At 35.3% G+C, this 27,769-nt stretch overlaps 1 protein-coding gene across 1 annotated transcript in view; it reads right to left on the bottom strand.

Moving 5' to 3' along the window:
• Window positions 1–4,218: 4,218 nt before the first annotated feature.
• Window positions 4,219–27,769, bottom strand: part of LOC103705586 (aminomethyltransferase, mitochondrial) — a 32,624-nt gene continuing 9,073 nt past the window's right edge. The window contains exon 3 of the mRNA XM_008789348.3: window positions 4,219–4,886. Coding sequence (XP_008787570.1) covers window positions 4,340–4,886 — 547 coding nt within the window. The 3' untranslated portion in view covers window positions 4,219–4,339. The remainder of the gene's footprint in view (window positions 4,887–27,769) is intronic.

Here is a 27,769-nt window from a genome sequence, read left to right as displayed (position 1 = left end):
CTCATTCAACAACAGATTGCCCCAAAATACAAAGATCCTGGTTGCCCCACTATTGAAATAAAAATAGGAGAGACGATCATCCAGAGAGCCCTATTAGATTTAGGAGTCAGCGTGAACCTACTTTCCTACTATGTGTACCAAAAGTTAGGTTTGGGGGAATTAAAGCCCACAAATATTACCCTTTCCTTAGCAGATAGGACGGTGAAGTAACCCAAGGGGATTGTAGAGGATGTAATAGTGAAGGTAAACGAGTTTTACTATCCTGTGGACTTCGTTATCCTTGAGACCGAACATATAATACATCCAGACAGTCACACACCTATAATTTTAGGTAAACCTTTCTTAGCCACAGCAAATGCTGTGATAAATTGTCGAAATGGCATGCTGAAGTTATCTTTTGGCAACATAAAAGTCGAGCTTAGTGTCTTCAACATAAGTAAACAACCACTAGACGATGAAGAAATCAATGAAGTTGACATGATTGAAAGTCTGGTTCAGGAGACTTTCTTACAAACTTATAGTAAGGACCCTTTAGAGGCTTACCTTGCCCATTCCGAGGAAGAGGTCAAGCATGCGCTCCCTAATTCTGTTCCCCTTATGAGCATAGATCGTCATCAGCCGACTGTTCTTTCTCGGACTCTTCCAAAACCATTCTTAGATAATGGTTGAAAAAAAAATGAATCTACATTTTGTCTGGCTGAAGACATAAAATATAACGCTCTTGGGAGGCAACCCAACATATAAATATTATAAAAAAATAAAATAAAAATAAAAAAAATTACTAACATGCAGGTTTGGGGGTTTTTGCCCCAATTGCAATTTACCTACCCATATCAAGTAACTTCTCCTCTGTCCTATTATTACTTTAACATTGAGGACAATGTATTTAGGTATGGGGGTGAGAATATTTTTGATTTTTCTGCCTAAAAAGATTAAAAAAAATAGAGAAAAAAAGGGGATTTCAAATTTTTAACTCAAAATCTAATCTTTTTAGCTGTATAAACTAGGAATTACTTTGATAATAGCTTTGAGTTAAGAAATATGATAGCAGATCTAGCTTGAGTTTTCGTCCCACCTATCTTCTGCTAACATGATGGAAGACGATTTAGCACCTACACATAAGCACATGAATAGTGGGGTATGTAAACTTGCGACTAATATGAATACTTTTAATCTTCTGGATAATTTAAAGTTATATGTGTGATGAACACCCTATTAATATATATATATATGCAAAAAAAATATTGCTAAAAAATAATAAAATAAATTAATAAAATAAATTAAATAAAATGAGTTTATCGTAAGTCTTCTCGCTGAGTAACCGGGCCTTTTGCTTGGCAAGCAGCGAGTGTTCACGTAAAAAGGTGAGGATGATCGAGATTAAACTCTGAGTGACTAATTTGGCCTTGGAGCCTAGTTGACTTGAGTTATTAAGCTTGTTAGGGTGTCTTTACACCTAGTGCCCTGAGCCATCTGGATCGGGAGTCATTGGCCTAACACTCGATACATGGGTTAGCTAGAAAGCTTAATAAGGCTAGATATTGCACAAGTCATTCTTCTTAGCATTCAGTCTGATTAAAAAAAAAATTTGGGGTGTTCATTACCATTTAACTCTAGAAAGTCTTGAAAATTGGAGTGATCATGTTGAAAGTAAGTGAAAGCTACTCATTTATATGATACTATCTTGCACCTCACTACATTCTTGACTTGTTAGCAGATAGATGGGGTGTAATAAAACTTGAGTTAGAGTCTGATTAAATATGATAGCAACAAGTCTCTATTGTCCTTGCAATTCTAATTTCATACAGTAATACTTGTTCAAATTTCGAGTTAAAAATTGGAAATCCCTGACTGATGAAGTTTGTGGGTAACTTCACTGCAAACTCTCACGAGACAACACTCGTCCACTAGGGTAACCTAGGGGTTTAAAGGCTTGTTGCACGTGCTAAGTGTAATCGTGATGCTCTATGAAAGTGGGTACGTATCTCAGTTTTATGTGCGCTAGTGACTAAGAGTGGTGGCTGGGCTGGCCAATTCCAATCGAACTAGCTCTGATCATGCCACTGCCTGCTATATGCCCTGCTCCACAACAGTTAGCACCTGCACCTATTGATTGAACAGGTTGAACTGCTCATTATCCACAGGCATGGCGGGTTGTTCCAGCGAAGCCGGGTTCAAGCTCTGCAACAACCCTCAAGAGGTCAGAGCGCGGCATTGCAAAGCACGTGATGCGTCGTGGGCTTCTTGTGACTTCATGCTAATTGTCTCTCCCTTCGATGGATGTTGATATTGCTGGAGTCTGGTGCCCTCCTAGTGCCAATCTGCTTCCACAGAATCCAAGCTAAGGTCGGAGTGCAGCTCGGACGACCCTGAGGTCGGCTAGAGATAAGCTGAGTAGGCTGGCTATGGTGTGGGGGGTGGATCTCCTATAGACGTGGCCTAAATTAAGTCTAATTGCAGGAGAGTTTTCGACTAGAGACCCTCCAATGCCTAAGAATAGCGAGGCAATAGCGTAGAAGAGAGAGAAATTCAGTAGAGTTTGATCTCTATAAGTAATATTGCATGCATACCTGAGGTCCCTCAGGCTACCTCTTTATATAAGAAAGTCGATTTTGTTATTATCTGGCCTGACGTGGCGTGCAATAATGGCCAGATAACGGCCGGTAATATGGTCGAGACGTGGGTACCAGTCCGCATGGGCAGAGGGCAGCGCTGGTGGAGCGTAGGCCGTGGTAATGCCACGACTGTGGACCGCCAAAGCTGTCGGTTGTTGGGATTGTCAATTCTTGTCGATACGTGCTAATTATTCTTCTTGGCTGATTAACTCCTTGGCCGGAGCCATGGTAGTACACTTCGGTCAGTCAGCTGCTCGGCTAGGGCCAAGGTAGTTCTCCTCGACTAACATCTAAGATCAAGAGGGGAGGTTTAGTCCGAGGACGAGGTATCCAATATTTCTTCCAGCAATGTCTAATGCTGAAATCAGAGCTGCTCGCAAGGTCTTATACACCGTTGTACCCTAGTTCAAAGTTTCACAAGTTTTGGTGGAGGGAGACTCAGAAACTATGTTCAATTGGATTAATGGATACGCTTGTAATGCTCCGAGTTTCAATCCCTTATTGTCCCTTGTTGAAAGGCATCTGGTAGTACAGAAAAACTTTGTTAGCATTCAAAACCACATATATCTTTAGACAGTGGAATCAATCTGCGGATTGGTTAGTGAATAAGTCTCAGGATGATATTTGTTTCGATGCGGAAGCTATCCTTTCTCAGTTTTCATATTTGTTGGCTGCTGATGCCTATGAGACCTCTTTTCCTCATCTCTAATTTTCTTTTCTTTTACCAAAAAAGAAATAAAAAAGTTTCTGGCAGCTTGACTTTTTGTTCAAGTGCCAACATCTAAAAAAATCGCTCAACTAATATTTTCCTTCACTTTTTTTTGGATAATCACGCTGTCAGCTAAAAGAAATGGTAGTTACAATAGGGGTTAAAGTTTTCAATGTCAGTTACTAAATCTTTTCCTGCCGGTAAAAGTAACAAATTCACAACCATCTTTTTTTTTTTTTTTGTTAGTTAAAAAAGGAAGGGGGAGAGGAAGGGACAAGCCCACCCCCGCATAGTAGCCTCTACTGAGCCCCTATCCCGTCAGGAGAATATTCGATGCGGACAGAAATGACCGTGTGTTGGACACTCCGACCAGTTTTACTCATACCCTCCCCACCCGTAAGCCCGGCTCGGTTACCCCTCTGAACTCCGGCACAAATATCACGTATGAGTACGTCACACCTAGCACCACCAAGGCTACCAGCAGAACGAAACGCCCTTCCAAACTCCATGTCCGAGTAGGGAGCATCCGGTCTCCGTAATTTAATCGACGCCCGTGTGTTTCGAACTCGGAACCACTTGGTTAGAAATAAGGCCACGCTTCCACTAGGCTACCACCTCAATGGCACAACCATCTCTTTTTTGATGCAAAGATCCACAACAATCTCAAAATCATGATGATATTCATGTCTTGAGGGATTCAGAAGAGTCCTGTACATTCTATAAAAGCTATCTTGGGCATACATGTTAAAATGCTGAGAATGTAACAGATGTTGCTATTGGTTCCGAGCGCTTTAAAAGAAGGGATTTTTAATTCTTACTTTAATTCCCACATGAATAAAACTGAAATGGCGTTTGCTAAGCCACAGTTCGCAGGACATCAAAAGGAAAATCATGGAACACAAGAAGCAAAACTGTTTCCATATTTAAATTGTGATTCAGAAGGAATGTTAACTCACATTCATTAACTTGTCAGAAACATGTGAAGAGAGGGGACAACTTGAACAAATTCCAGAGTTTAGGTGGGCCTATAGTACTTGGTTGGAACAAATGGCATCTTTGTCACGGCCGCATCATAGGATTTCCCACGGATGACAATCTTAGCCTCAGTCCCAGGCTTGTGGAAACCAGATTTCACATAACCCATTGCTATATTTTTCTTTAAACATGGGCTAAATCCTCCACTGGTCACCTCCCCTATGTTCTCCCCGGTGCCGCTCACAATCTCGCTGTGGCTCCTCGGTGGTGGGCCTGATGAGAAGAAACCAACACGCCTAACCGGTGGGCCCTCCTCAAGCTGCTTCAAGATTACGTCTGCACCCAGGAAGCCACCTTCTGCTCTTCTTCTCTTCCCGATTGCCCATGTGAGGCCAGCCTCAACTGGGGTGACATGTTGCTCCATATCATTACCATACAAACAAAGGCCAGCTTCAAGACGGAGACTGTCACGAGCACCTAATCCTATCAGCTTTACCTTCCCTTCAGACTTTTCCAAGATTGCTTTTGCAAGATCTACAGCATGCTCTGACGGAACAGAGATTTCGAAGCCATCTTCGCCAGTGTACCTGAAATTAAGGCAAATGGAGGAAGTTACATACTCACTAGTCACGTACTAGGAGGACAAAGAAGCTTCCAAAGCATGCTTTAGGAAAAGGTCCTTTTTTATTTTAAATTTTAGTTGCCAATGGTTGGTAGATCAACAGGCTGGCACCTACCTCTCCAAGTGAGAGGTCTCAGGTTCAAAACTGAGTAATGGTGAATAACCACCTTATTGTCAAAAAAATATATTAATATTAGTTGTTTGAGAAGAAAACAAGGCTAACAGACATAATTCTGTATGCCCTGACCAAATATTATTGGAGGCTAACATAAATTTTGACAAAGGGAAAATAGATTTCAAAGCCATCTTCACCAATGTACCTGAAGTTAAAGGCAAATCAGGATGTTAGCTACCTGCTGATTCACTGGTCATGAACTGATGAGGCAGAAAAGCTTCCAAAGCATTAAGAAAATATCCTTCTCAATATAATACATTTCATTGTTTGAAAAGAAAATTAGGCTAAATGACATAAATATGTGTATCTTGAATGAATATGTGGAAGTGAACAGAAATATTGATGTACACTCTTACAAACATAGCCCATGTAGGATGAATTTGGACATGATGCCATGAAAAAAACTTTCAATGAGTTTATACTTGGTACTATGATGGTGGTAATGATCAGCCTTAGAATTAGTAAATATTTTTCCGATATCTGTGAAGAAATTTAACAATGTAGTTCTAGCATCTTTAATGAATTTATTATAAAGAGAAAAGGTGAAATCCACTTTCACATTTGTCATGCTGCACACTGCCATAATATTTCTGCATGGTTTCAAAGGAAACGAATATCAATTTCATTAATAGAACAGAGTGGAATGTCAGATAGAATAGGGAGTTATAGAGCTAGCAAACAACCCTAAGAGAAAAATCTACCTCAGATGAACAATATTACCAGACAAAACTAGACAGCCAATGCCAGGACACCAGCAAATCAGCATAAGGCTATAAAGAAAAATAGACAAACAATTACTACAAATTATCCAATAAAACAGCTGCAGACCCACAAATTATAAGTAACGCCTCAACATATCAACTCCCCCACACTTGATAGTCTTTGATGTGATATGGTTCATTCAGTCCACAACAGTTCTTCCTTTCTTTGCTCCCACTCTGGCAAAAACTAGCCGTTTCTTTTACTGCCAACAACCCAGGCAGCATCAATCTGTCTGTTAGAAAAATTGGGACAAAAACTCCTTGTTACATTTGAAACTGAGCTTCCCTTCCCTCTATAAAGTACTGCAAATTCTTCTCCTTAAAGGGCACTTGCAGTCACTGAATGGAAAAAAAGGAACTATGTTCTATGCAAAATATTAGAGGCATATCGAAGAATGGTCTAAAAAGTAAGCAAAGCCTTGCTCCTAATTGGATTGCTTGTTAATGGAAAGTGGTTGCTTAAGCAAGTAAATATTATCAAAAGAGCACGAAAAAAATAATAAATGCCGAACATCAAGGATGGTCTCAAAAAATGTTGCAAATGATTTCCAGAAAGGCTTCTGAAGAAAGCCTAATAACGCCAAGACATTTTTTCACCTTCCTATGGTAATCTTGTAATATACTTTGCTCATGAGAGATATAATGAAATCTATTTCAGTTGACCTTTAAGGTTAAAAGAGGATAGAAGACTACCAAAATAAAGGAATGGAAATGTGTATGAAAGCTATAAGGTGGCTGAAGGAACTTAAAAAAGCGGTACAAGAGGCTACATTCAAAGCATATAAAGAATTATATCTCAAGTTAAAAACTAAAGATAGGAAGAAAAATATCTACAAGATTACTAAATTAAGAGAGAAAACTAGAGACTTAGGTTAAAACCAACAAGGATGAAGATCAAAAGTTCTGGTTAAGAAGGATGAGATCAAGGAAAGGTAGAGAAGCTATTTTATTCAATGAAAGACATGTAGATGATCTAGGATGCCTAACTAGTTTCATTGAAAGTAGAAATATCAAATATACATGTAGAATTAGAGTATTTGAGATAATGGAGGTTATAAAAAAGATGAAAACAGGAAAAATGGTTGGACCTAATGAAATTCTAGTTGAGGTTTGGAAGTGTTTAGGTGATATGAAAAGAACGTTGTTGACTAATTTGTTTAGTAAGTCGTAAACTTTAAAGACTAAGAAGTTGCCTGACAGAAGTTCCCAAGAATGATCATGTTCAACATGTAGGATCAATTATTCATAAGGAGTGAGAGATTGAAGAAGATATTCTCTATAGGTTTAAAGCACGTTGGATGAAATGAAGAATTGAAATTAGTATAGAATATGATCACAGGCCAAGTTGAAGGAAAAAATTCATAGGTAGCAAGATGACCGGCTATGCTGCATCGGGTAGTTAGAAAATAACATGTGAGCAAGATGAGTATAGTTGAAATGAGAATGTTAAGATAGATGTGTGGTAATACAAAAAAGATAAAATAAGAAATGAATCGTTTGTAAATAGGTAGAAGTAGCACCACTTGAAGACAATTTGAGAGAAGGACGAATTAGATGGTTCAGACATACAACATAGGCCGAGAGATACATAAGTAAAAAGGAGTGATATGATATAAGGAGGAATGAAGAGGGGTAGAGGTAGACCAACAATAACGTTGGATAAATTAGATAGGAAGGACGCAATATCTCAACATCTTTTGGAAAACATGGTTCTAAACCAAGTGAAATGGAGGAAAAAGATTCTTATAGCCGACATCAACTAATTTGGGATTAAGGCTTAGTTGACTAGAGTTGAGTATATCAGCCATTGTATGAAAAGTTTCAATAAGTTATAGTCAAAAGTATATACTAGATTGATTACTCATGAAAATAAGATTTTATTTTAACGTGGCAAAATACATCATCAAATTTGTCAGATCTTGAGAAAGATCTGAAACACTCAAGCAAAGGAAGACAATTTTCTTCACATGTCAGTTCTATTGTGAAGCTTCTTCTTGTCAAAACAAGTATGAAAGATTTTTGGATTTAAATAGCTGGCCAAATCTTAGAGATTTTGAATTATGGACTGAAAAAATGTTGGACGTAGGTGGAAGAAAATACTGTGGAGAGATTTATTAGAAATTAAAAAGATTTGGAGAAAAGGAAAGAACCAAAAATGTTAGTTTATAACATATTTACAAAATGATTGGTATTTTAGGATCACTAATAAATGAAAGAGAAGACATCTCGCTAGAGGAAAAATTCATGTATCAATTCACAAAGAGATAGGCAGTATATTTAAGTGGAGGTATCTTGTTTAGTTTGTTTGGCCATTGATTAGCCAAGTGAGGGATTTATCTTATTCTATGTGCTTTTGGCCTCCAGTTACCAGAAAAGGGGCCTTCGTCCAATTATGTCTTCTAGTTCACAAAGGAGCAACCTCTACTCTAGGGTTTTGCAGTTCATGGCACGCTCACGCATCATATGCTGGTGTGGTATACAACATGAAGGGTACGCCCTAGGGTGAAGTTCCTTGACTATGCTCTATTGGGCGATGACAATGTCATCGCGGATCTAGTAGTCATGAAGTCATATGTTGAGGTTATGGAGGACTGTGAGGTGACCAAGTTAAAAGAAAAGTGAAAAAGACAAGCGCATCGGGAGAAGAAATGAATAAGGGGTAAGGTGCAAATAAGAGGTAAGGTGCGAATATTCTTCCTTTATATGCTTTCCAGCGAATCATTTTTTAGGAAAATTCAGTTTACTTCGAAAATCACTCTCTTCAAGTTCTTGCATAAGTGCGAGGACTTAGATCAGAAGAAAGGTAGCAGAGTGAGTTTAGGTGAGAAAACACTTGCTCAAATAGGGATTAAGATTTCAGCCTCTTCCAGAAGACTATGAAAGAAGGAAGAACATCATCAAGGAAATAACAGACTGTTGAAGAAAAGGTATCATAACAAGATAGTTATATTGTGCTTGCTACCATAATGTTCTATGGAGGTAGGAGACTGCTATTTCCATGAAAACCATTAAAGCGCCAAAAGATTGGGCTTGAATTGATGGAGCGTACAACAAGGCCAGTTCGACCAATGGTTTTTAAGAATCAAATTTCGGGGACGGAAAGGAAGTCGCAATGAGATCAAAAGAACATATGGTACCCAAACCAAAGCATGGAATAATTCTATTTGTTGATCCTAAAAGGTTGATTTTGATAATGCAAAACAGTTGAATCAAAAGTTGATTAATCTATTGCTGAGTTTTATTAATTAATTTCAGAAAGCAAGAAGAAAACCAAATGAAGATCATCCATCTGAAAAATTTGGAAGCTCACATACAAGACAGAAAAAATTCATCCTGAGCTATCTCAAGAGTCAACCCTAAGCTTGCAACGAGTCGACCCCGGCATAGTCGCTAACTGATACTCCTTCACGAGCCAACTCCAGCAGATCATGAGTCGATCCTAGAACGGTCTCAGAAGACAGACAGAAGCCAAAAAATTCATCACATTAACGAGTCGACCTATGAAGCACTCAAGCCGATTCAAGCTTAGCGATAGTCGACCCCAGACAAAAGCAAGTCGACCACAGAATGACCATAGAGAAAAGAAAAAGAGCTGAAAAAATCATCGCATTGGCGAGTCGACCCATAGAATTTACGAGCCGACTCCAATCAAACTAGAGTCGATTCCAAAAACAGTCGTGTCGGACCTAGAACCACCGCAATGAAAAGACAGAGTAGTGAAACTTACTCCGTTGAGGAGCCGACCCCTGAAAGTAACAAGTCGACTCCATTCATCTGACAAGTCGACCCTTGAACTGAGAGAGCTAACTCCACAAGTGCCATAGAAAAAAGACAGAGCACATCAGAAACAGAAGTAAGCTCGAGACGACTCCTGAATATCACAAGTCGACTCCTGAATATCACAAGTCGATTCCTGGAAATCTCGAGTCGACCCTAGAAAACAGCGAGTTGACCCCTCTGCGTCTGACAACAGTATCGGCTAGTTTTTTTAAAATCAAAACGATTGTTTTCATCTCATAACGGCTCTATTAACTGTCTAACAACTAGAAGTGTTCCAACCTTCTCTAAAGGGTATAAATGCATGGGAACACCAAAAAAAAAAAAGCTCAAGCACTACAAAGAAAAATCCATCGGAGCAAGAAAAAAAAAGCAAGAAAAGAGAGCCTCAAAAAGAATATCAGTCAAGACTCAAGAGCTTTCATTATGAGCTAATCGATCAGAACCTCAACATCACAGAGTTGGTCAAGTGCCTTCCAGAGCAATCAAGTCAACCAATAGAGTCTAGTTCCATTTATTATTTTATAATTATTATTTTGGAGCTATATTCATTGTGCTTAAATTCTTTTTATTCTTTGTTGTAACAAGTTTTAAGGATTGAAACTTGAGAGAAAAGGTCCATCCACACCTGAAATTGGATTGTAAAGGTTTTGGTTGATTGCCTAAAAAATCAACTGGGTTTCTTGTGAACCCGAAAAACAATCAGTGTAGGTTTTGGTTGATTTTCTGAAAAAAATCAACTAGGTTGTTTGTGAACCCAAAAAACAATCGGGTGTGGGTTTTGGTTGATTGGCCTGAAAAAATCAATTGGGTTTTGTTGTGAACCCAAAAAACAAATGGGCTATAATCTAGTTTATAATAGTGAAATTTCCAAAAAAAAATCTTGGAGAGTGGACGTATGTGCAAGGTTGGCACAGAACCAATATAAATCTTTTGTGTTTGCATTGCTTGATATGTATGCCTCTATTTTCAGCTTATTTACTTATTCATCATTAGCTAAAATTTATTTTCTTCTATTAAGCATTTAAATCCGCTGCATTTAGTAAAAGTTTTTGAAAAACCCAATTTACCCCCCCTTAGTTGCATAGCTAGACAACAAGTGGTATTAGAGCTTAGCACTTAAACCTCTCATTGCCCTAATCGTCAATGAGTCAAAGATCTATGGCAGCCCCTGTTGGTACCTCTCCTCGAGGAACATACCACAAATAGACTTCTATTTAATGGCACCAACTACACTTTTTGAAAAGCTCACATGTGCATTTTTATTCAAGCACTAGACTACGACATGTGAAATGTGTCAATGGTCCTTAGCCACAAAAATAATTGGTGTCTCTACCCAAACCCGAAGAAGAATGGGATAAATTTAATAAGAAAATGACAGCTAAATGCTAAGGCCATGAATGTTTTGTATTGCTTATTAGATGCTAATGAATTTAATCACATATCTACTTGTTCTTCTACTAAAAAAATCTGAAATAGGCTGGAAGTAACTCATGAAGGCACTAACCAGGTTAAAGAATCTAAAATTGATATGCTTGTACATAACTATGAGTTATTTAAAATGGAATCCAATGAGCCTATTTCTGATATGTTTTTACAAATATCATAAATGGTCTTAAAAGTCTTGGTAAATCATACTCTAATAGTGATTTGGTGAGAAAAATTCTCAAGTCATTACCAAGAATGTGGGAGGCCAAAGTTGGAGCCATCCAAGAAGCAAAAGACCTCAACGCCCTTCCTCTAGAACTACTGGATTCGATGATGACTCACGAGCTATCTATAAAGCAAAACCTTAAAGAAGAGGAATCAAAGAAAAGGACCATTGCTCTTAAATCAACTACTCGACAGAAAGAAAAGAGCAAAGAATCTGACGATACAAAGGGTGATGAAGAAATGACCCTCATCATAAAAAGATTCAGAAGGTTTACGAGAAGAAAATTAGAAGGCTTTAGGCTAAGGGTGAGCAAAGCAAAGAAAAAGAAAAAGAGTAGCCGCTAATATGCTATGAATGCAAGAAACTAGATCACCATAGAACGAATTGCCCACTACTGCGGAAATCTTAGAAAAAAACCAAAGAAGAAAAGCAATGGTCGCTACCTAGAGTAATAGCAACGAATTGAGTTTAAAAAAAGAAACCCAAGAAACAGCAAACTTATACTTCATGGTTCATAAGGATGAGGTAAATTCTGAATCCTTAAAAGGCGTTACTTTTGATGAACTTCGGAAAGGTTTTTACGAATTATTAGATGAATTTAAAAAGCCTAGTCATAGGAGCAGAGAGCTCAAACTAAAAAATCAAACTTCGATAAATAAAAAGAAAAATATTTTAAAAGTAAAACAAACATTACTGCAAGAAAATCAGAACTTAAGTAAAGAAGTAAACAAGCTAAAACCTTTTGTTGATAAATTTACTTTAAGCTTTGAAAAATTAAACATGATTTTAAACAGCCAACAAGCTATCTTTGATAAAGTAAGACTTGGCTACAACCCTCTGCTAAAACAAAAATCTTTACAGAAAATGTTTATTAAATCATCAAATCAATCAAGAAAAACAACTTATTATAACTGTGATAAAATTGGCCACAATTTCTTTACCTGTAATTACAAAGTAAATAGCTTATATGGTAAAGTTACAAAAATATGGGTTCCAAAAAAAACCATAATTGCTAACCTGCAAGGACCAAAGAGAGCTTGGATACCTAAAATAAAAACTTGAATTCTATGATGCATGTGTGTCTAGCAGCCCATGGAACAAATAGAAAATGGTACTTGGATAGTCGGTGCTCTAGACACATAATAAGGAATGAATCTCAATTCACTTCCCTTAAAAGAAAAGGAGTGGTCACCTTTGGCAACAACGACAAAGAAAAGATTATTGGAATTGGTAAAATCTGTATCATTCTCTCTTCATTTATTGAAAATGTCTTATTAGTAGATAGTCTAAAATATAATCTCTTAAGTCAATTATGTGATAAAGGTTTTTAAGTAATTTTTGAATCATCTATATGCTTTGTGTCCTGTGCCAATGATAATGGCATTAAGTTTACAGGGCATAGACATGGTAATGTATACTTTGGCAATCTTGACCATTTATCCATGAAAAACATGCAATGCTTGGCAGCCATGAATGCCAAAATCAATGAGACTAGTTGGTTGTGGCATCGTAGACTAGCTCATGCAAGCATGAATCTTATTTCTAAATTAGCCAGAAAGGTCTACCAAAATTAAGTTTTGAGAAAGATAAAATCTGTGATACATGTCAACTAAAAAAACAAACTAAAGTTTCATATAAATCAAAAAATATGATTTCAAGTTATATACCTTTAGAACTTTGCAAATGGACTTATTTGGGCCAACAAGAACTTCAAGTCTTGGTGACAAACATTTTGATTTTGTTATTATTAATAATTTTTCTAGATTTAAATGGATGTTATTTCTTGCACATAAAAATGAAACATTTTTTGCATTCTCAAAATTATACAAAAGAATTTCAAATAAAAAAGATTTACATGTTCTTAAGATAAAAAGTGATCATGGAACCGAATTTGAAAATCATGAATTTAAAAAGTTTTGCAATGAAAATAGAATTAAACATAATTTTTCTGCACCTAGGACTCCTCAACAAAATAGGGTGGTTGAAAGAAAAAATAGAATCCTTGAAGAAATAGTTAGGACTATGTTGTGTGAAATCCATCTACCAAAATACTTTTGAGCTGAGACAATCAATACAGCTTGTAACATTTTGAATAGAGTTTCTATAGACCTTTGTTAAAAAAAACACCCTATGAACTTTGGAAAAGCAGAAAACCTAAAATTAGATAGTATTATATTTTTGGGTGTAAATGTTTTGTGCTTAATAATGGAAAAGATAATCTAGAAAAATTTGATGCTAAATCAGTTGAAGCCATCTTTCTTGGATACTCTTCATCTAGTAAAGCATATAGAGTATTCAATAAAAGAACTTTAGTGATAAAAGAGTCCATTCATGTTATTTTTAATGAAACTAATGACCTTCCTTTAAAAAAAGAAAAAAGATCTTGATGACAATGTAGGTCCATTGAACAAAAAAATGAAAGACCTAACCTTGAAGGACATATCTACACAAAATGTAATGAAATAAGAAGAAAAAGATAGTGTTGATTAAGAAGAAGAGGACCAGCCACAACAACAATCTCAAGGTAGATATAACTTGTCTAGAGAATTGAGGTACGTTCATAGTCACCCTAAAGAATTAATTATTGGTGATCCTTCACATGGAATAAGAACTAGGTCATCTATGAAACATACCTGTAATCATTTAGCATTTTTTCTCAAATTGAACCTAAAACAATAGAAGTTGAACAAGATCATAATTGGTAAATGCTATGCAAGAACTTAATTTGAAAGAAATAATATATGAAAACTTGTAAATAGACCCAAGGATTATCCAATTATAGGAACTAAATGGGTTTACAAAAACAAACTAAATGAAGATGGAATTGTAATAAGAAACAAAACCAGATTGGTTGCCAGAGGATATAACCAAGAAGAAGGCATCAATTTTGATAAAACTTTTGTACCTGTAGCAAGACTAGAAGCCATCAGATTATTACTTGCATTTGCTTGCTACATGAACTTTAAATTATTTCAAATGGATGTCAAAAGTGACTTTCTAAATGGTTTTATTGTTGAGGAAGTTCATGAACAACCGCTTGATTTTGAAAATTATAAATTTCCAAATCATGTTTTTAAACTAAATAAGACTTTGTATGGTTTAAAGCAACCTCCTATAGCTTGGTATTAAAGACTAAGCAATTGTTTTTAGAAAACAATTTTTCAAGAGAAAATGTAGAGAAAACTCTGTTTATCAAAAGAAAAGACAATGGCACCTTAAATGTGCAAATTATGTGGATGATATCATTTTTGGTGCTACTAACGAAGTTTTATATCAAGATTTTGCTAAGCTCATGTAGGGAGAATTAGAAATAAGCATGATGAGTGAACTTGCATTCTTTCTCAGTCTCCAAATCAAGCAAATAAGAGATGGAATCTTCATTAGCCAAAGCAAGTATACAAGAGAAATCTTGAAAAAAATTGGCATGGAGAATACAAAATATATTGGTACCCCTTTAAGCCCCTCTTGTAAATTAGATGAAGATGTGCTTGGTAAAAGCATTGATTTAAAAACTTTATTGAGGCATGATAGGATCTTTATTATACTTAACTGCAAGTAAACTTGATATCATGTTTAAAGTTTGCTTATATGCAAGGTATCAATCAAACCCTAAAAAATCACTCTTAACTGCTGCTAAAAGAATACTTAAATATTTAAATGGAATAATAATACTCAAAACAATGATGTTATTTGTATGTTCTGAAAATCTACTTGTTGACATCCTTACGAAACTTTTGAATGGCAATAATTTTTGTTTGATTGGAAATGAACTAGTGTTTGCAATCCTTTCTATTACCATTAAACTCCTGATTATCCTTTTGAATCAACTCAATCTCAATTGCATTTCACTAAAAATCTTAAACTCCCTTTCTCTTAAAAGTCGACTCTTAGTCTAAGGAGTCGCTCCAAATAATGAGCCGACCCCTTGGAGTAAGGAAGAGCTTTGAGTCAACCCAAGAGTTAACTCAAAGCTCTGCTGACTATTGGGAGCCGACTCGTACTCTACGACGAGTCGACTCATGTGCGGCGGTCAATCTCCCAGGTCGACACTTGGAAGCTCTGCTCTCTTAAAACAAGCCGACCTTTCCTTTTCCCCTCTTCATCTCTTCCAAATTCTACCTTCCATCGGGGATCTACCGTGCAAATTTCCTTCATCCTCTCTCTGATTTCACCGCTATCTTCCAAGCTTCTCGCCGTTAAATCTCTTGATGGCCCCAAGAAAGATGCTTCCTTAGAGAAGAAAGAGGTCTAAAGCAGAGGATCAAGAAAAGTCTCCGATCAAGCAACCGTTAGAGGATCGCCCTCTCTTCTCCCCATTACAGCCTCCTTTGCAAGGATTCCAAGCACGATATCCCTCTCCACTCGAAAGATTGCGTCTGGTAAGAACATTGATTTTCGATTTCTGGAAAAGGAGGGCTTCAATATAGGAAAACTTATCAGAAGCCAAGGATGGGAGTTTTTCTACATACTCAAGGGACCCATCTATCCAGACCTTGTTCGAGAGTTCTACCAAAACCTCAAGTTTCGAATAGGAAGTGTTTCATCTATTGTAAGAAATGCGGGCGTTGAACTGAATGATCATGTGTAGGGGTACAAATGGGTCGGGTTAGATCATGAGTGACCCCGACCCCACCCGATTTCTTGTTCGGGTCCTAATTTTGGATCCAGACCCAACCCAATAGAAGATCGGATCGAGTCGAGTCCACCGCTAGAATCTTTGACCCAACGGATCATTCAGGTCGGGTCGGGTCCATGTATAACCCGAACCCAACCCAAAAAATTCGGGTCCGATTCGAATTCGGGTCGGGTCAGGTCCGGATCTGTCATGGAAGTCAAGAGTTAAATTTTTAGTATTGAGAACAGAAGGATAATAATTAGTAAGCTTTGCAGTTTTATATGTTCTTTGGACATTCTTTTGGTACTAGATATCACCATGCATTTGAAAAATTGAATTTTTTATCTCATACATTGAATTTTTGCATCTGATCGGTCCATGACTGCATTCCCTGGATTGTTTTACTGTTTACATGCCGAGGAATCGATGCCAGAAAATTTCAAGAAACAACAATAGTAATACTAAATTCTTATGGCACTTCTAAGAAAATGAAGGATCCTAATACATGAATGTTTATTTTTCCAGGCAATCTCTAGCCTTCAAGTAGTATGCTTGGTATGGTCTGGCAGCTTTATGGGCTCCTTTTTTGGAAAAATCTTGCTTACTTATTTAGACGTAGAACCTTGCTTGCCTTCTGTCTATAGTAAATGGACTCATTATGTTTTTCGTTGTTAGTCAGAATGCTTCTTCTGTCAGAAAAATAGAAACAAACCTTTTCTCCATAGTGCAGGCCTTGGTCCATTCTGTCTCTACGTAAACCTTGTTGTTTAGACAATCTGCACAAGAGATTTGGTCTACAATCTAACAATTCTCAGGCAATCTCACTGGACTGATAACCATTGAATGTTTTTGTCTCTGGAAACATGAACCCTATATGATTTCTAGCTCTTCTTGGTGCAGCCTTATACAGTTCTCTTTTTGCCATCTTTCGGTTTCATACTATTTTGGCTCTATGTTGTTTTAGGTGTTGCAGATCTTTCTCTCTTGGATGGTTCGAAAAATTTCAAATGGCTCGGACCTGGTCGGGTCGGGTCTGAATCAATAAACCCAGACCTGACTCCAGAAATGGAATGGGTCCAATTTTAGGACCCAGCCAGGCCCCATGGGTCCTCCAAAACGGATCGGATCAGGTCTAAGCTGGTCGGGTCGAGTGGGGTCGCGGGTCAACTCGATCCATTTGCAGTCTTAATCATGTGCTCGGGCAAGTTCTTCAGATGCCCAACCAAGGTGCTCTCATGGACAAAGTTAAGATCGGCAAGCAGCCCTACAATGCATTCTGGAAAAAGAATCGATGAATAAAAATGCTAAAATCGGAGGAAGCCAACTCAGTGTGGTGATGAGGCTACTACACCACATAATCAACATGATATTTTATCCCACATCTAGGAGGTTTGAGATTGTGTCAAAGCGGGAGTTGTGCTCAATGTTCCACATCATCAAAGAGATCCCGATTAATCTTCCAACTCTGATAATTCAGAGGATGCATGAACCTGTGTCAAGGACAAAGGCTGCACTACCTTACTGCCTGATGCTCACTGAAGCCTTCAAAAATTTCAGTATAAATTTATTTGGTGAGACAGCTTGTGAACTTACATTTACCGATACTTACAATGATCATTCTCTACATCGCATGGAATATCCCAAGATAAATGATCGTTGAGTGAGAACTAAAGGAGGAGTCAAATCTGAGGAAAGAGAAGAAAACAGAGAAGCCATAACTGAACCTTCCTCAGTTAGAGAAAAATCTTATAAGCAACTTGCTGCTGAAGCAAACTCTAACATTCCATTGGCTAGCAGATATCAGCATGTTTAGATTCGACTGCATGAAGATGAGCTGAAGATTATATCTGATCAAGTAGCTACAATCCTTCTAATAGCTAGGATTCCTGAACTGGAAGACAGCTCAAGGGATCCTCAAGCCGCAGGTACATCTGATTTGATACAGTTGTTGATAGAGCAAGGTTCATGCTGACCTAAAGATTGATTTTGATGATCACAAAACCTTGAAGTATAATTACTAATGTTTGTGTTGCAAGAAGAAAGATAATTTGTTTTGCAAGGAACATAGCAAGTTGGAAAAATACAAGAAGGCCTCAAAAGCTCTCAAGAAAAGTTGGAAGAAAGTCACACTTCATTGGCCTAAGGTTCAAGTTCAAAGGATTCAAGTTGGAGCAAATTTCAAAAAAAATTCAAAAGAACAGTCCTCGAGTCGACTTCTGGAAGTTCAGAGTCGACTCTGGCACTCTGGAGTTTCAAGGAATAGTGCTCGAGTCGACTCCTACTGTTCACGAGCCAACTCCCGCAGGAAAAGACAGAGAATTGATTTTTAATGAACAGTGCTCGAGTCGACTCCTACTATTCACGAGCCGACTCCAGCTACAGTGCCGAGTCGACTCCTACTTCATTCGAGCCGTCTCTCTCAGTCAGGACAGAAAGTAGTTTTCAACGCTACAGTTCTCGAGCCGACTCCAGCTACAGTGCGAGCCGACTCCAGCTACAGTGCCGAGCAGACTCTTATTCACGAGTCGAATCCTGCTTCAGCCGAGTCGACTTGAGCACGCTGGAAGGCGTAACGGCTAGTTTTTTCTCGACTCCAACGGCTCTATTTTTGTCTCTAACGGCTAGATCTTTGTTCCCACGCCATCCAAAGCTATAAAATCAAGGAGAGAGCAAGGAAAGAAGGAGAGAAGTGGGAGAGAACATATAGGAAAGAGATTTCAAAGAGATTTTAAGAGAAACCTCCCAAAAGCACAAAAGGGCCATTCAAAGCAAAAGAAAGAGAAGAAGAGCATCTGAGTGAATCCCAAAGCTTCCTCTCCAACTGTGTGCTGCCTCAATGATCCTCTACCTCGTGCGAAATCAGAAGAGGATCAAGTAAAAAAGAAGCCGAGTTCTTTCATCTGCAAAACTTGTTTGAGGGCTTCTTCTCTTTACTCTATTTGTTTATATTGTTATATCTGCTTATTTGAGAAGTTTGTATTTGATTTAAACTCTTATTCTGACATCTTGTAACTTGATTCATCAAGGGTTGAATCAAGCAGTTAAGGATTGTTGGTGAGCCAATGAAAACCAATGTTGTAGGTTGTAGTTGGTAATCCAGGAAAAACCAACTGGGTTGGATTGTGAGCCCGTGAAAAACAGTCGGATTGGTTCTAGTCGGTGAGCCTGTGAAAACCGATCGAGTTCGTTGTAATCTCGTGAAAACAACAAGTTAGGTTGTAAGCTTGTAAAACAACCGGCTGTAATCTGAAGGATTATAGTGAAATTTCCAAGAGGTCTTGGGGAGTGGATGTAGGTGCTGGGGTGCACTGAACCACTATACATCTTTGTGTTTGTGATGCCTTATCTTTTGTGCTTAATGCCTTACATTCATACTTGATTGTGCAATATCTCTAGCATTATTTCCTATTGATTTATATGTGATTGTTTAGAGCTTGCTTAGCTTCCACTCCATTCATACCATTCACATAGATTAAAATTGATCATACAACTATAAGTTAATTTTAGATCAATTGCACTTTAAAGCCATAGTGAAGTTGCTCTAGCTTAATTTTCCACTGCTTTACTTATAATTGCCTAGAGCTTAAGTAAGATAACATCTTATCATTCCGCTGCATTCAATTCAAAGTTAATTAGAGAACATAATTTTTTGAAAATCCAATTCACCCCCCTCTTGGGTTGTCACCTTGGGCAACAAGTGGTATCAGAGCAGGTGCTCTAAGGTTAATTTTGATCTCACGATCAAGAGCCAAAGATCATGACAACTCAAATAGATAGTTTTCTAGGAGAGGGACAATTAATTGATAGACCTCCACTATTTAATAGCATAAACTACAGACATTGGAAAGCACGCATGCGCATTTTCATTCAAGCACATGACTACGATCTATGGAATATCATAGTCAATGGGCCACACACAAACACTAATCATAATAAGAAAATGGCTCAACAAAATTCAAAAGCCATAAACCTATTATATTATGCATTAGATGGGAATGAGTTTAATTGCATATCTTCTTGCATAACTGTTAAAGACATATGGAATATGCTAGAGGCTAAATATGAAAGCACTAACATTTTTAGTAAATCTAAAATTAGCTCTGAAGAAGAAGAGAGGCAAGGTGAATTGAAAACCTATACCTTGTGGCACACAAGGACGAGGTATGTATTGAAATACAAAGTGTCTCCTCTTCTGAATATGAAGTATATGATAAACTTGAAAATGATTTTATACTTGATGAGTTACATGATGCATTTCTTGATCTAATGAAAAAACATAAGCAACTCATTTGTAAAAACAAGAACCTGAAGAATGAAAAGAAAACCCTAGTAAATGAAAAACTAAAACTGTCTAATAATTATGAAACACTAATTAAGAAACATACTAATGAAACTGAAATCTTAATTGAGGAAAATAAAGAACTAAATCAGAAAAACCAACTTCTCACTGAAAGCCATGATAAACTTAAGAAAAACAATGAATTGCTTTCAGAAGATAATAGAAGATTAACTAAAGAAGTTGGTAAATTAAAACCCGTTGTTGAAAGATTTACTTTCAGCTCTGAAAAGTTGAACCTAATGATAAATAATCAAAGAGCTGAATTTGATAAAATTGGATTGGGATATCAACCTTGGTACATCCAAAAATCTTTCAAGAATATGTTTATTAAAATAGTTTCTAATTATTTTAAAACAGATTCTTATAATACTGATAAACAGGAACAAAAACTAAGTAAAATCTCTTCTGTTGTTCCTAAATCTGTACATTACAAATTTGATGAACCTAAAAGACAAAAACAGAAAACTGAAAGTTTATCTACTACTCATGTTAAATCTATGTTTGTTAAATTCAACAAGAGGATGCAGAAATACATTCCTTGTAATCCTAAAATCTGCAAACTTATGGACAAAATAGCTATTAAGAAAATATAGGTTCCCAAAGGAACAATTATAGCTAACCTACAAGGATCCAAAAGAGCTTGGGTTCCTAAGTTGAAAACCTGAATATTTTTTGTAGGTGTCTAGCACTCAAGGCTCCAACAAAAGATGTTAATTTGGACATTGGGTGCTCTAAACACATATTAAAGAATGAAACTTAAAATATACTTAAGAAAAGTAATTGAAAAAAAAATAATAATGAAATCAGTAATCCTTGCATCTCATCATTCTATTTGCTTTAGTATTTGATTAAAACATGAATTGCAAGTATTAATCAATTTTGTGATATAGATAATATTTTTGAAAATATATTCAAATCACTTCATTTTATAGTATGCTTTACTTACTGTTGGATAAGTTGCTAAATGATTAATCAATTTTAAAAGAATAACTCTATGAATTCTCCATATGCTTGATTGAGAGTTTTTATATCCATGGCATTATCTTCTATTGATCATAGACATAAGAATATGTACTTGATATGTTCTTAAAAAATATGCATTATAAATACCAAGATCAAAGAAACCTTTTTTTTGGCATATAAAATTAACTCATGCTAGTATGGACCTAATTTCAAAAGACCTTGTCATTTATTTTCTGCAAGGTCAAAGTTTGCTATGCATGTTAACTAAGAAAACAAACAAGAATCAATTTCCAAATCTAAAAATGTTGTTTCCATTACTAAGTTTTCAAAAGCTTACATTGGATTTGTTCTTGGCAAATAAAATTGAAGTATTTTCTGTATTTGCTAAATCTTGTAAAGGTGTTTCAAATGAAAAAAGTTTCCAAACTGTGAAGATAAAGAGTATCATGGCACAATGTTAAAAACCAAAATTCTGATAAGGTTGACACAGAAAATAAAATTAAACAGAATATTTTTTTTGCACCAAGAACATCATAAGTAAAATAAGATTAATAGAATCCTTGAAGAAATGAAAAAGACAATGTTGTATGACAGTCATCTGCTTAAATAATTTTTGTTAAAAACTATCATCACTGCTTGTCATACATATGGTTTCTATTAGATCTATTTTTGGTGAAAACTCCTTTTGATCTTCTGAAAAATAGAAAATGAACTATTGCATATCTTTCATGTTTTTCATCATACATGTTATGCTTGATATGTTCTTATGAAAATAATGCCAAATCTGATAAAGATATTCCTGTCCTTGGGTATCATTCATCAAGCAATGCATATAGAATATTCAATGAAAAGATCCTAGTTGTAGAAATATCAATTCATTTTATTCTTTATGAGACTAATGATCTTTCATCAAGACACTAAAATCAGATTATATGATATGTATATGATTAATCTTTTTGCTTACATATAACAATCTGAAACTAAAACGTCTTAAGAAGAATGAACAAGATTATAATTGGTCAAGTTAAACTAAATCATTTTTGGAAGAGATAGAATTTAAAATCTTGCTGATAAAATCTGAAAACTTGTTAATAATTAGAACCAAATTGAGTTTTTCAGAAATGCACTTAATGAAGAAAAATTGGTGACTACTAAAAAATTCAATCAAGAAAATATGAAATAGATCTTGATGAAATTCTTGCATGATTAGAAGTAAAGATCATTATCATCATTTGCTTGCTTTATGAGCTTTATATTCAGTCAAATGAATGTGTAGAATGCACTCCTATGTGGTTATTTCATTAAAGAAGATCTATGTAAAATAACCACCTTATTTGAAAACACTCATTACAAATATGATAAAGCAATATATGATTTGGAACAAGCACCAAAAGCATGATATGAAAGCTTGAGTAACTTTTTGATAGAAAGCAATATTGATAAATCTATGCATCAAAAAGAAAAATTTGTGATATCTTATCTGCTTAAAGTATACATTGATGACATCATTTTTGGTTCTACTGATGAAGCTTTATATGAAGGTTTTACTAAGCTTATGCAGGGTGAGTTCGAAATATGTATGATGAATGAGTTAACATTTTCTCTCAAACTCCAAATTAAAACAAACAAGAAAGGGGATCTTCATTGGCCAAAGTAAGTTCACAAGAAAACTCTTATAGAAGATTGGCAAGAAGGTATGTCTAGGATGAGCAAGGTACATCTATTGTTTTGAAGCTGTATTGAAGCATAATAGAATAATCATTTTATCATACAGCTAATAGACCAGAGTGTATGCTCATTATGTGCCCTTGTGCAAGACTTCAATCTAACTCTAACGAATCATATTTTATTGATAACAAATAAATCATAATTAGAATTTTGATAGAAACAACAGATAATTAGATTAAAACTTAATTAGTGATCTTTTGAGCATAATAAGAATTTTGTTTGCATGATATATATTTATGTGTTATGAAGCACATTAGATTATTTCTTTATTTCTACTCTTTCATGAAAATTACTTGAAAAATAATAAAAGAGAGAAAGATAAAGAAAAGAAAATGAACATTGTTTAGGAGGAATAAAAACTAAGTATATGTAAAACCAAAAACATATGAAAAAAATTAAAATGGTCATTAATTAAAGAAATATATAAGGGAAGGAATGACAGATAAATGAAAAGGATTGTTGCTCACATTGATAATCTCTAAGTAAAAAAAAACAAAACTAAAGAAAGTTGTGAAAAATAAGTATAGTTTCAATCACTTTAAAACACACCTTAAGGATAAAATTAATGTAGAATTATATTTAAATAGGAAAAGATTATTTGAAAAGAATTGATTTTGATCCATGACATGCTTGTTATGATTGGAATGTTTTGAATTATGTGCTTACAATATTCAGATAACAAAGATCTTCCTTAAATATAAGTTGTAATGCTCCATGCTTGGATAAGTTGATTGAAACATATTTTATCAACAACAAATTGATATTCATACCTTGAAATATGTTTTGACTTTGCATACAAGTCTTTGCTTCACCCTTACCTCAAAATAACTTGTGTTCCAAAGCTTAATGAAAATGGTTTTCACTTGCAAAACATACTCCTCAATGATATGTATTTTCTGGATTCATCGATTCTCCTTGTACTTTTCTGATTTTAATGAATATCTTCTTAAAAACAAAAAGAAAAGAATAGACTGAATTTGCAATTTAGGCAAAATGAATTGATTTTGATTTATCTTTCAACTTGCCTAACTTTGGTACATAATGTCCTAATACTTGTTAAAATATCCTCCAATTTGTACCAAAACTCAATATTAAATACAAAGATTCTGAATGTGCTCTAATGTGTTTGAAATATGTGTTTTCAATCATAATGATTTAAGATGAGCTACAATGTGGAAGATACATATCTCAATTTATAATTTTGAAAGACTTCTTGAAAATCCTTATAAAAATCAGAATCTAATCTTTTATAAAAGTTTAAACTCAATATAAAATGCTTACATCTTTGAATGTTTATAATTTTTTTGTTATATGCTTCAAAGATTGCATCATTCTGGAGAATAACTCAATATGATTCCTAGATGAAAACTACAGCTTAAAAAAAACAGAATTAATTTTGATGCCTTAGTTGATTGCTCTGATACACATCCGAAACATATCATTTTGTATTTTATAAGTGTACTAAAATTGGTCTAAATGATGTGTCTTTCAATGATCTTGATTGCGAACAAATGTTTCTAAATATATGATTTTATTTTGATATTAAAAAGATTCATTGTGTTTCATGTATACATTGCTGTGACACAATGATTAAGAAATTGAGTTCTATAAATATCACTTTAATGATCATCTATATGTTTTCTCTCCTGCATAATTAAGGGCCTCTATCATTAAAGGAAAAAGCTTTTTTTTAAGAAGAGTGGATGATCTTAAAGCTATAAATATTTCAACTCACTCAAATAATTCTTAAAGGAAAGAAAATGTAATTGTTTTTGAAAGAAATTTGAGCTTCAAAAGAATTATTTTCTGATTAATATTTCAGTATATTTTCTCAAAGATTAAGAGGAAGCATAACTTGTTCTTTAAAGATTAAAAAGAGTGATTGCTATAAATTTTGAATAATTCTAGATCACTCTACATTTTTGATATCATAGAATTTCAGTTTTATTCACGCTTATCATTAAAATCTGAAATTCAACAAAAAAAAGAATGATTAAAGAAGAATGCATCTTTTGAGGGGGAGCTTTAGATATTCAATCTAAATGCATTCTGTATCTTATCCAAAAATTATGTTCATTTGATGAATACCTTGAATATTTTATGGATTGATTTTGATGAACCTCCTTGTATTGCCTTACTTGCCTTAGTTACATAATAGGCCTATACTTTGAGTTTAGTTCTATAAAGCTTTTCTTATCTCAAACTTTGAGCTTTATGGAAATATGCTCTCAATAGTGAAACTTGTAGAAAACATATTTTCAAGATTAACAATTTGAATATTTTATTGAAAATTATCTTCAAATTCTAAACTCTTAAATGGAATGCTCAATTAAGGGGGAGAAAGAAAATTTCAGGAAAGAAGATCATATGGAACATAATCGCATAAATCCATAACTAAAGGACAGAAAAACAATACTAAATAAGAAGTGATTATAATACTCTCCCATATGTATCATCTGAAATTTAAATCTGAAAATCTTTATGATACACCTTGAAGCTTGCTATTTGGTTAATAAATCCTGTGTATCAATCATGAACCAAATTGTTGTCTTAAAGTATCAGAAATTTACATTGGAATATACTAATGAGTTCTTATTGGCTTGCATTTTAGAGTTTCAATCCTGTGCCAATTCATTTTAATTGATTTTGATGATATTCTCTTTAAAGGAGTAAAAAAAAGTCTTTAAAAGAGCTCTAAAAGAACTTTCAAAGCTTTGAATTTTATGTATGCTCTAAGATATATCATAAATTGCATGAATTTATGTTTTGGTATTTATGCTCCAATGCTTTTATATCATAAAAAAACTTTGAAGTCATTAAGAATTAATGATCCAACATGATGTTATGTTTTTCGAGTATATAAGTTTTGATATTATACTCTAAAAATTAATTAGATTGCTCTCATACTTGCTATATATTTAATACATTGGGCAAAAGATCTTAAATGAACGCTTTCATACTTGTTATTAAAGCTCTTTCAAAAAAAAAGGAAGGTTGGATTTCCATTCGTGCTTTCTTTGAATATCATTCTTGACACTCCTTGAATTAACTTGAAAAAGATTCCATCTGCACTTGATTTAAAAACTATCTTTGGAATCATATTCGATGTGCTCTCATTATAATTTGCTCTGAAATCATATTAATTGGCTTTGATCTATGCTCATTAATCTTGTTCTAATATTATTGCCTTGAGTTATATGATTCATATTCTTGCAATAATTCGACATGCATTGACTGAAAATCAGAGTACAATAAGGGAGAGAAATATCTAAGTTTAATTTATTACTTTGCGCTTAATGTTTCATTATTTTACAACCTTTTTGATGTTGTCAAAAAGGGGGAGAAATATCTAAGTAAGAGTATATGCTCATAATGCTTTATGTCTCATAATGCTTTATGTATTTTCAATGGAATATAAATCAGCTTAGATTGAAATGTATTGATTGGGTTAAGCTAATTAAATCTAAAGCATTATCATGAAGTATGTTTTAAATATGCATGTTTTCTACTTCATGCAACTTAGCTATGCATTAGTTCTAGAACACAATCTATTTTATATTGCATATACTCCAAGTTTTGTCATCATCAAAAAGAAGAAGATTGCTGACCCAAAGATTGATTTTGATGATCACAAAATCTTGAAGTATAATTACTAATGTTTGTGTTGCAAGAAGAAAGATAATTTGTTTTGCAAGGAACATAGCAAGTTGGAAAAATACAAGAAGGCCTCAAAAGCTCTCAAGAAAAGTTGAAAGAAAGCCACACTTCATTAGCCTAAGGTTCAAGTTCAAAGGATTTAAGTTGGAGGAGCAAATTCCAAAAAAAATTCAAAAGAACAGTCCTCGAGTCGACTCTGGCACTTTGGAGTTTCAAGAAACAGTGCTCGAGCCGACTCCTACTGTTCACGAGCCGACTCCCGCAGAAAAAGACAGAGAACTGATTTTTAATGAACAGTGCTCAAGCCGACTCCTACTATTCACGAGCCGACTCCAGCTACAGTGTCGAGTCGACTCCTACTTCATTCGAGCCGTCTCTCTCAGTTAGGACAGAAAGTAGTTTTCAGCGCTACAGTTCTCGAGCCGACTCCAGTTACAGTGCGAGCCGACTCCAGCTACAGTACCGAGCAGACTTCTATTCACGAGTCGACTCCTGCTTTAGCCGAGTCGACTCGAGCACGCTGGAAGGCATAATGGCTAGTTTTTTCTCGACTCCAACGGCTTTATTTTTATCTCTAATGGCTAAATCTTTATTCCCACGCCATCCAAAGCTATAAAATCAAGGGGAGAGCAAGGGGAGAAGGAGAGAAGTAGAAGAGAACACATAGGGAAGAGATTTCAAAGAGATTTTAAGAGAAACCTTCCAAAAGCACAAAAGGGTCATTCAAAGCAAAAGAGAGAGAAGAAGAGCATCTGAGTGAATCCCAAAGCTTCCTCTCCAACTGTGTGCTGCCTCAGTGATCCTCTACCTCGTGCGAAATCAAAAGAGGGTCAAGTAAAGAAGAAGCCGAGTTATTTCATCTGTAAAACTTGTTTAAGAGCTTCTTCTCTTTACTCTATTTGTTTATATTATTATATCTGCTTGTTTGAGAAATTTGTATTTGATTTAAACTCCTATACTGACATCTTGTAACTTGATTCAATCAAGGGATTGAATCAAGGGGTTAAGGGTTGTTGGTGAGCCAGTGAAAACCAACGTTGTAGGTTGTAGTTGGTAACCCGGAAAAAACCAACTGGATTGGATTGTGAGCCCGTGAAAAACAGTCAGATTGGTTCTAGTCGGTGAGCCTGTGAAAACCGACCGAGTTCGTTGTGATCTCGTGAAAACAACAAGTTAGGT

The sequence above is a fragment of the Phoenix dactylifera genome, unplaced genomic scaffold (genome assembly GCF_009389715.1).
Source record: "Phoenix dactylifera cultivar Barhee BC4 unplaced genomic scaffold, palm_55x_up_171113_PBpolish2nd_filt_p 000119F, whole genome shotgun sequence".
NCBI classification, from domain to species: Eukaryota; Viridiplantae; Streptophyta; class Magnoliopsida; order Arecales; family Arecaceae; genus Phoenix; species Phoenix dactylifera.
Note: the sequence above shows the minus strand (reverse complement) of the source record. Positions and strands in the feature narration are given on the sequence as shown.